This window comes from Rattus rattus, chromosome 8 (assembly GCF_011064425.1).
Source record: "Rattus rattus isolate New Zealand chromosome 8, Rrattus_CSIRO_v1, whole genome shotgun sequence".
Taxonomy (NCBI): Eukaryota; Metazoa; Chordata; class Mammalia; order Rodentia; family Muridae; genus Rattus; species Rattus rattus.
In genome coordinates, this window is record NC_046161.1 from 98,216,805 (window position 1) to 98,231,012 (window position 14,208).

Consider the following 14,208-nt stretch of genomic DNA (forward strand, 5'->3'; position numbering starts at 1 on the left):
GGCAGGGGCAAACTGCCTAGGGTTAAGTGTTACTTGCTGGTTCAAGCACGGTGTCTATAGAACTAAGTTTGAAGAGCAACCCTAGCAAAACACACAGACTTCTTCACTCCTCTGCTCATTCTAGCTTTCCTAAGATGCTATGAAAGCCAACTTCTTATGCCAGAGGAATGGGGAATGAGTAGTTGAGAAAGCTGGCCAGAGGGTTAGATACCCAAGCAAGTCTAGTCTCAGCCCTGTTGCCTCATACCTACGCTGTCTTGATTCTGGCCCTCAGATTCACTGTCCTCCTCAAACCAGGAGTCAAACAGCCTTCTTACAGGAGAATGATGGAGGCATGCAAGACTGTGCAAAGGTTTAGCAAAAGCAATGAAGGAGCCCAGGCCAACACACTTGTAGCAGAGGACAGTTAGTCAGGGCGAGAGGTCTGCTACCTGTCCATTCTCTAGGATGGCTGCTGGATACATGGCACTGCTTGGGCGGTCCCGATGTGTAGGCAACAGCAACATCATTTCCCGGGCATGTCGGTACTTATCTGGCAGAGAGGGAGAGCCTGTAACCAAGTGAGAACAATCACGAACAGATGACAAACCACAGATGGAAGGCTCACTGGTCGTGCATCCTTAGGACTGGGGATCAGGATAGGTATCCCTCACAGTTAGGGTGAACTAACTCAGCAAAACACGAGAGGAGTGAGGCAGATTTAGTGAATAGATGGTGAAGAACTGGTATGTTGGCTGACAGAGGCTACCCCCATACCTGGAGGAGAAGGATAAGGAAGTTGAAGGCTGATGCAGAGAGTTCTTGAGGTTTCTGAACCTCAGGGCAGAGGCATGGCCTGCACACTAGCCTCTTCTAGAAGGCTCAGGTGGGAGCCAAGGCCAGCTTGTGACAGAGCCATAACACAAAGACAAGAGACACTTGGAATAACAAGCACAAAGTTCTGATTCAACATACTGGGTCTATACATACTTACCTTCTTCAAACATCAGTGATTCTATTTTCTGCTGGCTTCCATTTTGGCATATCCCTTCTAGATGGTAGGCTCCTAGAACCTTGATTCTGCTTACCAGTCAGCCCTACTGCAGCTCTTAAAGGCAGTCTAGTCTAGCTAGAAGCCCAGGACTCTACACACAGGTGGGCTTGATACTGGCCTGCCCTTGAGCTCATAGGCATATAACTAATCAAGAACTTAAGGGACTCAGACCCAGGCTCTTTTGTTGTTGTTGTTGTTGGTGGTTTTCTCAAGACAGGGCTTCTCTGTGTAACAGCTCTGGCTGTCCTGGAACTTGATCTGTAGACCATGCTGGCATCAAACTTGACATCTGCCTGCGTCTGCCTCCCGACTGCTGGGATCAGGGTTTGTGTCACCACCACCCAGCTTCATGTCCTTTTCTATGAAGACACTGTAGTTAAGTCTGGCTGAGGTGCTATCAGTGCACTGAGGAACTTCCCATCTGTAGTTCTTAAGAAAACTCTATAGCAGCAGTAAGATAATGCACTGGCTTTCCTGTGGTAGGGTGGTAGGAACAGTTCTGCAAATACACACTTTCTTGAATCAGACAACAGCCTATCCACCAGTCCCTTCAAGGCAAAGTCATCTGGATCCCACTGCTTCTGGCTCACTCAGCTCTGAGAAGCTGGGCGGTGGAGACTAGCCCACTGGCTTCAGCTGAGAGGTATCTCTGCAGATCCTGAGTTCTGAGTCCCTGAAACCCAACATTCGAAACCCACCATTCGCTGGGCTCTCTTGAGCCTGTGGTGCCAGCACGGTTAAAAAAAAATTCAAGCAAAGCAAACCCAGGTCTTCAGCCAGATCACTATAGGAGTCCTTGAAAAATCCTTGCATCCACTGTAGTCCAAAAGATCTGTGTAAATACAGCAAGTAACTTTTTCTAGTTATGTTTGTAACTTTCTGTTGCTGTCCTAAGAGAACCTCTGTGCAGGCTTTAGAACTTATCTTTTACAGTGGCCTTCACTGACAAGGGAGTGTGTAAAGTATGTTATTTAGAAATATTAACCTCTTGTTTTGTGGCTTCACTGGTATCTATGTTCTCCTTTAAAACTCCAGCTGTGGCCCCTCTTGTGTTCTAACAAAGGAGTACTGTACATTAATTTTCTTCAACTCAGATCATTCACTTGTCTCTGCCCTAGGCAGCCAGTCTCTTGGTGGAACAAGGGTGACATTAATGTTAAGACATTTAAATACCATGAGGGCTTGTACATTCATATGACGTTTGAACTGCTTCAGGTGCACGCCAATAAAGCCTAGGTCCTAGTTGGGTCCTACTGCCCCTGGATTACAAATCTATTTCACAGGTAATCTGCTTTTTGATCACCAGGGGGAGCCATGGACTTACAAGAACTAGTCTGTTCTTTGCAGGCACTGGTTTCACAGATTTCCAGTTACAGGAACCAGACAGAGCACAGGGTGTCAGTGGGTATGCCAAAGAAGGACAATGATCTAATCATCTCTGAGTGAGGAGGATGATTCCACTCCAGACCTTATCCAAGTAAGCTTTTCCCCTCACTGGTCACAAGAAGACATTAATAAATGAACAGACCACTCACTGCCTTGCTTGCCAAGAGTACTTCCATTATTACACTGCCACATTCATTTGAAAACATTGTCTTTCCCATGATGATGTGTGGACTTTTAAAAACCTGTTTGATTTTACACTGTGTGAGAGAGTGACAGCACCTACAAGCCAGTGTGCGAGTTGGGGGTCAGTTCTTTCTTTCCACTGTGGGTAATGGGGATGGAACTCAGGTCATGTAGGCCTGTGTGTCAAGTGCTTTTTACTCACTGAGCCATCCCACTGGCCCTATGCAGTGTGCTTCCCTCACATGTCCTACACGGTGCTTAACAGATGTGTGGGAGTCTAACTTTCTCCAATGGCGCGATGGCTGTGTATAGACTATTCAGATGCTGTAGTGGTTCCCTTGTTTCCTTCCTGCTTCTGCTCAGTTTCCTGCCTTAGGCCAAGTTCTATTTAACACTTAATGCCTTAGAGAGGGAAGGGGGTTTTTCTCAACTTTCCTCTGTGTAATATTCTGGAGTTCAGTCACTGGGGAGAGTTTGTCTCTAAAAATGGTGATCATCAATGATTTCCTTTTTCAACTATGTTCCTCTCCTCATGACACATCCTTTTAATCCAGAATTCTAAGACAACTGTTTTAAAATATGTAAGTTTTGAGAACACTTTATATTATGCAGCAACAGATAACAAGGTAGTAGAAATAAGGAGATAAGCAGGAGAATTTCCTCTATTTCACACTGATGTGCTTCTTAGATCAGAGTCATATCATACACATTATTTCCACTGAGCATTCAATAAAAGCATATGAGTGACCAAATCACTTACTAGTTTGCTATAGGGACAAATGATGATGTAATGGTTAATCTTACTGCCAGTGGATTTAGGATCACCTAGGAGACAGACTTTGGGGATAGAGAGCTGTAAGGAGGAGGGAAGACCCAGGCCATAGGCCAGAGCCCTGAGCTGAATATACAGAAAGTTAGGAGGAAGCCAGTGAGTATGCTAAAATATCCACTAATAATCGGTAAGAACAGCCAAACACAACATTGGATATTGCTGAGGATATCTAGGAGCCCTGAGGTAAAGGGAGTTGACAAAGTCTGGGTAGTAGTGTGGAGTCTATTTCTGCAGCTCTGATCATGGCTCTTACTGAAAGACACCATGAATACCAGTGTCCAGACACTCACAGCTATGTCTTAGGCTTTCCTTCCTTTCTACTCCCAAAGCCATCTTTTTTTTTTTTTTTAATTAACTTGAGTATTTCTTATTTACATTTCGAATGTTATTCCCTTTCCCGGTTTCCAGGCAAACATCCCCCCTAATCCCTACCCCTCCCCTTCTTTATGGGTGTTCCCCTTCCCATCCTCCCCCCCATTAGTGCCCTCCCCCAACAGTCACATTCACTGGGGTTCAGTCTTAGCAGGACCAAGGGCTTCCCCTTCCACTGGTGCTCTTACTAGGCTATTCATTGCTACCTATGAGGTTGGAGCCCAGGGTCAGTCCATGCATAGCCTTTGGGTAGTGGCTTAGTCCCTGGACCCAAAGCCATCTTTTAGTAGGCCCTTTACATAACGAACAGTCCTGTCTGTTTGCAACCTTCATAGACAATTTCCTAAAGTTGGTCCTACTTGTCTGGATCCCTTAGTTCATGTTAAGGAAAGCAATATTGGTAGAGGGCTGGTGAGTGTGAAGACATGTAGCCCAAATTCAGCATTCACTTCCTCACTGGACATATGAACACAGTCAAAAGGTGATTAAGTTAGTCTGTGAGTGCTCTGCCCTAACCTTACCTGCTTCTCTTCACTTTGCCAAGGTTTTCCTGACTGGTCATCACATCTCTCCACCAGGACACACTACATCACCTCTTTCCATTGTGTTTACTGCACGCCTCACAGATTTGTATGAAGAGGGATTTGGAAAGAGCTCTTTCTTACTGCTATAAGTTTATACTGTCTTTGTGTATAAAATAATCAGAAGAAACAGAACTTATCCTTTTGAAGCCTAAACTCAATAGCCAGTGACTGGTTGATAGGATCAGACCACTTTGCCTAGTAAGCATTTCAGTGGGAAAGAACTAAGTTTTCTCCCTTTACTGCTGTAGAAATGCAACACTGGCTACCAAGTAGCAGAATGACAGAAAATACTGCCAGAGCAGGATCTCCAGTCAGCTAGAGAGGTGACCCAATCCCCAAAGTCTGGGTGCTGACAATATGAGCATTCTCTAACATCGTGCTGGGGCTGGTAGGCAGAGAGAGTGAATGAACCTAAGTAGCCATCACTTTTTAGGCACCATTTAAGGCATATGAATAGCAACACCAGAGTACTCTGTGACAAATATGATTGATCACTGATAAGTAAATACCCTGGTAGACATGGGATTGAAGGCAATTAAAAAGAGACAGACTTTTACACACAAATGGAGAATCTGCATGATGAATATAACATTTCCAAGTGCTGGCCTTCCGTGGCTATATTAAAAATAAACAATACTGGCCCTTCAGTAAGTGATGAAGACGTACAAGCTGGCTGTATCTAAGGTTAGACCTAAATCAGTAACAAGGCTGCAAACTGGCCCCAAACAAACCCAAAAGGTAAACTGACAGCAATAAATGCTGCTGTTTACTCATTACTGGCCTAAGAAATCTAGAAGCTAAGAAATCTAGAAGGTAAAACTGACAATAGTAAATGCAGGTAGTTTTTACCTCTATCATAGGTATGCCAAGAACAACTCTTAGCTGGCCACAAAGCTAAGTCAAACTTAAATATTTCCTCTTTACTGAGTCTAAAAGGTGGAATAGCCTTTGTACACTCAAGGCCATTCCCTTAGGAAGGCGGTTTTGTGCCCATCAATAAAACCTGCACAAGGAGGCCAAGCATGGTGGCACACATTTAATCTCAACATTTGGGAGGCAGAGGTAGGTGGGTTTCTGTGATTTCCTGTAATCCTGGTCTACACACTGAGTTCTACACCAGGTAGGGGCTACAAATTGAGAATTTATCTCAAAACAACAACAAAAAACTCCAAGACAAATACCCCTTCCCCAAATCACAGAAGCATCAGCTGCCCAGTCCCCTCTTGTCCTCCAACACATCCTTGGTACTCTTCACTCAACTACAAACCTCCCTCTCCTTTCTCTTTCTGTTTGTTTCTGGACATCTACCCAATTCTAAGCCTGCTTGTCCCAGCACTCAGAGTGCCTGTGCTGTCCCCAAGCTCCCCGCAGATTGCCATCCTCATGGCTGCTTGTAGGTTTACATCGTTGCGCCTACCTGCTTTTCTGACTTCTAACTCAGAAAGTTTAACTCTTTCTTCCTCTTTAATCTCTCTCCTCCAGGCCGCTGGTGACAACTCCAGCTTACCTGCCCTGTTATTTCCCTCTAACTTTATCAATCTACAAAAGGAATTCAGTATCCCTTGGTGACAACAAGGCCACTCTCAAAGATATAAGGACATTTGAAAGGAAGACAAATAGAGTTCAGGAAACTTTGTGTTCTTCATCAAGCAGCATCACGTCATCCTTACCTCGGGTGCTAGATGGGGCGGAGGTGATCATCTGGGATGGTGCTGAGTGAGTAGAACTCAGGCTGGAGGAAGAAGGGCTTGCCTGGGATGAGGACAGAACAGAGACGTTGGTGACTGAGCCCTGGTACCTGGGGTTGTGATATGCAAGCTGCAAAGGAAGAGAGATGAGCACGAGGTCAGTGCTGTACAGCTGGTAGAGACAGAGAGAAATGGCTTATGCACTCATGTCGTTGAGGACCCAGGCCAAGTGATAGACCCTGCTGGAGGCTGGGCTGATGGCATGCACTCAGGACCACCCACATGGAGCAAGACAGTTGCATTGACTCTATTGTGTTGCACATGGAGAAGAAAGAAGGACTGCTATCAGGACTGCCAAACAGGAGGCCAGTTTGGTAGACGGTCTTTGCCATGCAATCCATAACAGCAGCTAGGTCTGAAGCTAGACTTCCTGCTTGCACAATAAGGCATGGGACCTAAGGCTTGGGGTGGTATATAGAAAGAAGGCAGCCTTGCTAGCTATGGAGATGTGTGTTCTGAATCCAGAAGCTAGGAATTTTGAGTTTCCAGCCCTCAGATCAGACTCCAGAAAGCTGAGTCCTCTAGCAATAGTACCCTGTTCATTCTTGCATAGCTCGGGTACCTGCATGTGGTGGTAGAGGTCTTCAGGAGTTTCACCCATAGAGTTGTCACCCATCATCATCATGTTTCCTGCTTCACTCGATGCATGTGAGGAGAGAGAGGATGATGAATGGCGGCCTGAGCCCATCAAGTTCATGGGGCTGTGAGCAAGAACAGCAAAGAGGGAGGAATCAGGAACAGCTAAGGAAGCACGCTAGGCAGCAGGAGGACGGAGGTGTATGACAGTGACACCGAGCCTCAGCCAGTATGTGTTCGCGGGGTTCTACAGCTAATGTTCATACCTGTCTGATGCCTAGAGGAGTTCTGAGCCTCACTCTGCCACTGGCCTGAGAAGGCTTCCACTAATGCAATTCCTTTAGAGTTAAATGGATTACAGCCATTAGGAGGAAAGCAATAGCAGTTTCTCAGGAGAAATGGAAGGCAGATCAGGTCAGGTCACAGATCCTATACTCTTTCTATGGAATGTCAGTCTGAACACTGCCTGATCCAGCATTATTGAGAGATTTGCTCTGGGAGCAGAGGCCTCTTACTGATATGAGGACACTATCAAAAGAGATAGACGTAAACTATCTATGACTACAAGTTTCCCAACAATTTTCCCCTATTACTACTAGCAGGCCCTCTATTCATTTATTGCTCTCTCATTAGCTGAGTGGCCACTCTACTGAGCTACATGCTGGGAAAGAAATCTAAGCCAGAGACTCCTTGTAGTGGATTTCTTTCCTAAACTTGGCTTCCTGTCATAAGGCTTTGAGTATTCCCACTTGAGATTGCTGAGGTCAGAACTCTTGAGTTTTGAGCAGTCATTACTTGAAGGCCACACCACCACCATTACTCTCTTCCTTAAAACAATCAAAAGTCTTCATTCTCTTTGGGCTCCTATCCAAAGGCTCACATAACTAAGGTCCATGCTGAACAGGCCTGGCCTCTCTGCCTCACTTGCTGGGGAATCCTGCACCTCTGTCCTTGAGCTCCACTCCTCCTGCTGGATAGGCCAGGCCGCTTTGTTTACAACATGCATGTGTCCACTCCTTTGCCTGGATCCTGTCATGTCATTCTTCTAACCTGGACTCCTTCCTGCCTAGCAAACTGTCTTTCAGGACTTACCCAATTTCCCCTCCTCTGTGTACCTAGAGTACCATGTGCATGCTTCTCTGATGTAGGACAGTGACTACTTAGATGCAGGTCAGATGATACTGTCTAGTGCAGGGGCTGCTTAAGGCAATGCTGTGGAGGGGAGAGGAAAGGAGGGGACATGATTATATACAAGTGCTCTTCTTTCCAGCTCCTTTCCTCTGGTGCTTATCCCCCACACTCATCTCTCTGGAGGAAACTTTCACAGCCCTAAGGCCATACCTGTGCCTGTGGCTCATCTTGATGTTCTCGGGGCTCATGGGACCATGGGATGCCAGAACATTTCCCCGAGGGGTGCTGGTGCCTGAACACGCAGGACTCAGCTTATCCAAACATGGAAACTCCTGTTAAGAAATGAATTTTTGTTCATAGAGAGAAAAGAATAAATAAATAAAGGGTGGAGATAAGTTGTCTGCTGGTAAAAATGTAAACAAATGGACAAAAAGAGAACCATATGATACTTCTGGTTCTTCTAGACAGTCATACCTTCAGTACTGACCACTCCCCTAAGCACACGGGAGCCTAGACCAGATGCTATGGAGTCCTAGGTAAACTCCACTAGCAGAAACATCTGAACATGCCGAAGTGAACATGAGTTCACACGAGAGTGATAACAGGCTTCCTTATTTCAGAGGACACAGAGCAATGGCTGGGACAGAGGAGAGGAAGAACTTATTATTCAGCTGTCCATCAGTGCGAACTCTTACATAAGAACTGGTGCTGGGTTTCATTGGATTGCTAAGTGGCCCAGCTCTTAGTGATCTGAGTTAAGTTGCCTGTGACGCAGTCTATAGGGAAACAGGAAACTAAGTGCTGATGTAAATTTCTGAAAACAGCATAGTTCTATTTTAGCATAATTAAATTTTTACTAAGTATGTAGACTTGACAGAAACTTCTAAAGTTTCACCACTGGGTGACAGAAAATATACTGGTCTCTGTCTCTGTGACACTGAGAAAATTTTAAAGCACAATCTTCCAGGTTTTCTCAAGTTTTTCATATATGATGGATATAAGCTCTTGTCTATTGGATATGTTTCTGAGCTGGACTTAGAGAAGCAAATTTTTTCTTTCTTCTTCCAAAGCAGGCACACTGTTATCCTGTTTCTGTAATGTGCACAATATGGGCCTGGATGCATACGGATGCTGTGCCTTTGCTGCAGTGCTCTGACTGCAGAGATGTGACAGGGCACCTCCTGTGATGCCAAGCTCTATGTTACCTGGGCTAACAGTTGGGATGAGAAGTTTGCAAGAGCAGAGCCCAGCAGTATTTGCAGGAGCCAGTGTAATGAGGTAGAACCCCATCAGACTCACCGATGCTACTCAAGTTCTTTACTAATCAGCCACCTCAGCTTTAAGGGGAAGCCTTTATGTTCTGCATCTCTCACGTGAAATACCATGGAGGACCTTCCCAGGAAGGAGACATTTTGTGGGCTATAGAAATTTCTCTTGAAAGTAGGTCAGTCTCTCATACTGTGCAAGCTTCTTTTCCTATTTTGTTTTTCATGCTGTCCACTCTTGTGAGGACATAGCTGAGGCCTGCCCTGGAGTCTGGAGGGACTAAAAGAAGCACAACCTGCAGCATCCAAGAACAAAGCAGGCCAGTTCCAAGAGGGATTGCTCACTGAGTCCTTGGATGGCTCAGCCTTCCCCGAGACTTTACATCATCCCTGGAGGAACTTGTCTAAGACAGCATGGCCCACCGTCTGACAGCTATATGTCTTTGTTTTCCTAATACTTATATTTGGTAGCCTTCAGTAAAATGAGCAGAGAGTTTGCCAGGTAGTGGCAGGTAATTTGGTTCATGGCCACTTAGGTCTGGGAACCAGAATATTTAACACAAAGTCTGTTCTAGAAATAATTTACGATCAACCCTGTGGTTAAAACTGGGTAAGGGTGGGGTTGGGGATTTAGCTCAGTGGTACAGCGCTTGCCTAGCATGCGCAAGGCCCTGGGTTTGGTCCCCAGCCCCGAAAAAAAGAAAAAAAAAAACTGGGTAAGGGTATGTGATATGAATCGGGACTTGGGGACTCAGGACCACCTGAACATTATCTTCAACAGCTATCACTCCATTTTAAGATCACGCCACGGAAAACTGATCCTGAGTTACAGGTCCTGCCTATGTGCGTTAGTTCTTTGGCAAACTTGCTATGGAGAATAGAGAGACAGGGTAGACTTAGGTAGACAATCTGGGGCTTGGTGTAGCCTAAGAACTGTCTTACACCTCTCGGAGCAGTCAGAATTAAAGTATTTGGAGCCAAAAACTTTCTTAGATGTGATCCTGGGTCACAACCCATTATGGAGGAAACTGAGATGGAAAGAAAGGAAATTAGAGGAAAAGAATGAAGAAGAGGAGGTCTACACATGGGGAGAAGAAAATGGGTAAAGAGAAAAGAATGGAGCCGGTAAGAGGGCCTTTTCAGGTCATGCCTTTATTCTTAAGGTCCTTGGAAAGAAAAATACCTCCAAATAAACTCCTGCATATGAGCCCCTTCTGTATGTGAAAAACTCTATTAACATAGTGGCAGGAAAAATGTTATTTGTCTCTGATTCTGTCTCCTTCTGGGAGCCAGTGAACCAAACTAAACAACCAGGGTACAGTGCTCACTACCCTCACCTCTCCAGCCCCCTGGGGCAGGTACAGATTCTCTCTTACCTCACCCTCCCTCCTCCTTTTCTTTGACTGTATTTATAGGCCTAGAGGAAGTGAAATCTGGTTCTAAATCTGGGAAGGTATGGGGTCAGCTTACATGGTACAGACTGGTCCTCATCATCTGGAACTGATCAATCAGCTTCTTATGCAGAGGTCGCATTTCTGGATGCACAAACTTCTCATGAACCGCCAGCCCAACTCCAAGAACATGGACCTACGGGAATTGCCAAATAAGGTATCTCTGTTAAGTAGGGAGCAGCCTCTGAGAATGGAGTCATTTTTATAGTATATGACTTCTCTCACTGGTTGTGGACCTTTCATTTTCATGTCTTACAAGCCATACCTGTTCCTGCATTAGTTCCTTGAGCTGGGAAATCTTCTCGGCATCTCCTGGGTGCTTGGTGATATAATCTTTATCAAAAAAGGCCTGTGAAAGGAAAGGTCAGGTAATGAAGACTCTTCCTAAGATAACTATTCAGATGGAGCCCTTAAAAGGGAACCAGAATGCTTCCTCATAGGTGTCTTGCCAACACCTCCAGCCTGGCCTCACTGAAAGATTTATCAGTAAGGAAATGAGTGTTTTCTGTGCCTGGGAAAGATTAAAGGCGGGGCCTAATCTCCTGAGACTGGATGCTAGCTCTAGCTTCTCGAAGTCTGGATGGTCTGGGTATGCCAGGCAGAGCCAGTGGCCTGTTGATGTGCACCTGTCTCTTAGGTACCTGGTTCATGAAGGACCCCAGGAGGATATTTAATTTCTATAATCAGATAAATTATTCATCTCACAGAGATTAGGGGAGGGGAAGCCCCCACCAAAGATCTGTGCTGCAGAAATAGTGAGTGACCTTTATGTCAGAGCCACCTCAAACTGGCTACCTCTTCCAGAAGAGGACTAGCTTGGAAAGTTTTCCAAGGAGCTATAATTTTGGGAAAAGGAGCTAATGAGCCATGTCCTTAGCCAGGCTGTCTGTCTGGGGTTTGGCCAGTGTCTCCATCTTACCTCCTGGTATCGTGCAATGCCTCCATTGACGGCAGCATCAATGACACCATTCAGACACATGCTGAGCAGGTTGATGTTGCCATGCACTTGCTTGTGCTGATACTGGCTGATCAGAGCTCGCAGCTCCTGGTTCTTATTCTCAACCACCTGGATGGCATTCTCCAGAGGGCTTACCTCCACCTGGGGGCACATAACACAGAGCCCTCTCAGGCTACTAACCCTTTATCACATTCCTGATAGCAGAGCTACCATGTGTGATGCTAATTCTGCTTCCTCCTCCTTAGGAGGAACACTTCCTAGGTGTTCTCTAATTTCTCTTCTGATTCCAGGGACTGTGAGTGCAAAGAATAGTGAGGAGGATTAGTTCCAACATCAGTCATTTCTGGCTCCTTGAGTCTCAGAGAATTTTTCCTTTCATTTGTAAACTGAAGAATACCTGAAGCCTAGGAGTGTCCTATGACAGATAAAAGAAGATATCAAAGCTAAGGAGCCAAGGCCAGGCAGATGGCCAGAGCTTGTTCTTTAGTCCTTAGAGAAAGCTCCCTGGAGATGAAGCTAAGGAAAAAGGGAATTTAAACCTCCTGAGGTCTAGCTTACCAGTTCCCTTCTTTCCACTTCAAACCATCGAGAGATGCCAGGCAAACTGTGGGTCAGAGTCAGCGTGGTGCGCTCAATCCACAGGCTCTGCAGGAAGAGCACAGACAAGTATACACTAGACAAATTTTGTTACACTTGACCTGGGTTCCCAAGAACCAGGTTTGCCCCAGACTTACTATGGACACTGCATTCAGTTTCCCATTTCCTTTACCTTGAATTCATTGTCTTTGTCCTTGGGGCCTTTGTGGAAAGGTCTATCATACCGGAACTTCCTCACATTGTTGACGCGATAGAAGCTCTTGACGCGATCGGGTACTCTGTCCATTTGTAGAACATCCACATAATCTGGAATAGGTGTCACTGCATAGATCTGTAAATCTGGACATGAAGTGAAGGAGAAATCTAGACTTGACAAAGAAAAAGGCTGGAGTGGATCCACTTGTTGTTTCCTTGATGTAGTACATTATAGCCCTGTTCCTTACTAGGGTGAGTCGTGGTGGAGGTAGAGGCATCCTAAGGTGCAGAGCAGACCTAAGCACAGTTAGTCGAAGCTCCCTATCTGCCCCCTTCCTTCCTGCTCCAACAATGAATGTCATGAACATTGGGCCAAGGAGAATGGCAAGTGTCCTGTGCTGCCTTTTTGAGAGTGGCATTGAGCAAGCAGATGTAATATCCACGATGTAGGAATAAATGTCTGGGACTTCCCACTGTAGCTAAATGTCTTTAATAGAAAATAGCCTTTTTGGTTTTTTTCATTTCAGTTTTTCTTTCTATTTTATTTTTTAATGACATTAGGGCTTGAAACCAAGGCTCTGAGATGGGAATGATAGTTAACTGCTTATCCAGCAGGTTATATCTTTAGCCCCTTTTGTAGTTTGACATAGAGTCTCACTAAATTACCCAGATTAGCATTGAATTTACCCTGTATCTTATGCAGGTTTTAAACTTGGTATTTTCCTGCTTTAGCCTCTCAAGTAACTTGGATTACAGGCCCATGTCATAGGCCTAGTCAAAACAACCTTTTAATTATAATGCTGACATCTTTGTGAAGAGAACATGAATGGGAGTCTATTTGCTCTCTTCTCTCTGGAACAAGTCTGCCACATGGTGACTAGCACATATTTTTAAAGAAAGCTGTGTAAAATGAGTAATGAGGAGCAGGCCAGTGTTTTCACTGAAACTTTCAAGTGTCATCAAATCACAGGCATTCTCTATGCTCTTCCTTTCTGTCACTCTGCTACAGGCAATTTTACAAAGACTAGGACAGTAGCTGCACAGGGAAGCAGAACAGATGGTAAAAGCAGAATAAACCCATGCTCAAAGTCAGCGTCTGGTCCTGACTGCCTCACCAGGCCCCATGGAGTCCAGCATAGACACTACACTCATGACAGTAACTGGTCTGACAACTAGGTCCTGACACTCAGCTTCTATCTCCATCCCTGGCTAATAGCATGCCACTGCCTCTCATGAGGGTTGAGTGTCTTGCTAAATGCGGGTTCAATAGTAAAGACACCCAGGTTTAGGATGACAGGTAACCTAAATAAAGGAACAAGGCCAGCCACATGGTAGAGGAATGGTTGACGGGGTGAAACTTACCTTTCAGGATCCCAGCCCTTCCTTCCCACTCTACCAAGTTTCAAAAGATACACTGAGCATCACACTGTAGGATGGCATCATCAGGATGATTGGGGTGCTGCATAGCAACGGCCTGTGGGAACTCGCTGAGCATCCTCTGCTGGAAGGCTTCTAGCCTCTCATAGTCATGACCACGACACACATACTCTTTATTCTGCAAAACCAAGTACATTCTATACCTTGCATGTCCATTGTCTCCATCTCTACAGATTAGCAGTTACTCATCCCATAAACATACTCTAGGAGCCTCTTTTGTACCAGAACAAGGTACAGGTAAAGGGCATGGTACTTAGTTCCTGACTTAAAGAGAAATGACAGGAGAGAAGGAAGAAGGACAGAGGAAGAAACACTATCTCTGTGGTGTGGTAGCCCTGGGAAGAGAGTACAGACAGCCAGGGGGAAGGAGGAATACTCGTGAAAGGAAGCAAAGTAGGAGAGGGACTTTAGAAGAATCAAGGTTTTAAAAAAAAATACTAAAAGGCCCACTTCGTAAGTC

At 45.3% G+C, this 14,208-nt stretch overlaps 1 protein-coding gene across 1 annotated transcript in view; it reads right to left on the minus strand.

The window, feature by feature from the left end:
* Window positions 1–14,208, minus strand: part of Dock3 (dedicator of cytokinesis 3) — a 341,809-nt gene that overhangs the window by 8,277 nt on the left and 319,324 nt on the right. Inside the window, exons 41-50 of the mRNA XM_032910506.1 lie at window positions 13,725–13,866; window positions 12,289–12,455; window positions 12,078–12,164; window positions 11,481–11,660; window positions 10,827–10,910; window positions 10,581–10,697; window positions 8,056–8,177; window positions 6,701–6,839; window positions 6,061–6,208; window positions 432–550 (exon numbers count right to left, since the gene is read on the minus strand). Of these exons, the coding sequence (XP_032766397.1) occupies window positions 432–550; window positions 6,061–6,208; window positions 6,701–6,839; window positions 8,056–8,177; window positions 10,581–10,697; window positions 10,827–10,910; window positions 11,481–11,660; window positions 12,078–12,164; window positions 12,289–12,455; window positions 13,725–13,866 (1,305 nt within the window). The remainder of the gene's footprint in view (window positions 1–431; window positions 551–6,060; window positions 6,209–6,700; window positions 6,840–8,055; window positions 8,178–10,580; window positions 10,698–10,826; window positions 10,911–11,480; window positions 11,661–12,077; window positions 12,165–12,288; window positions 12,456–13,724; window positions 13,867–14,208) is intronic.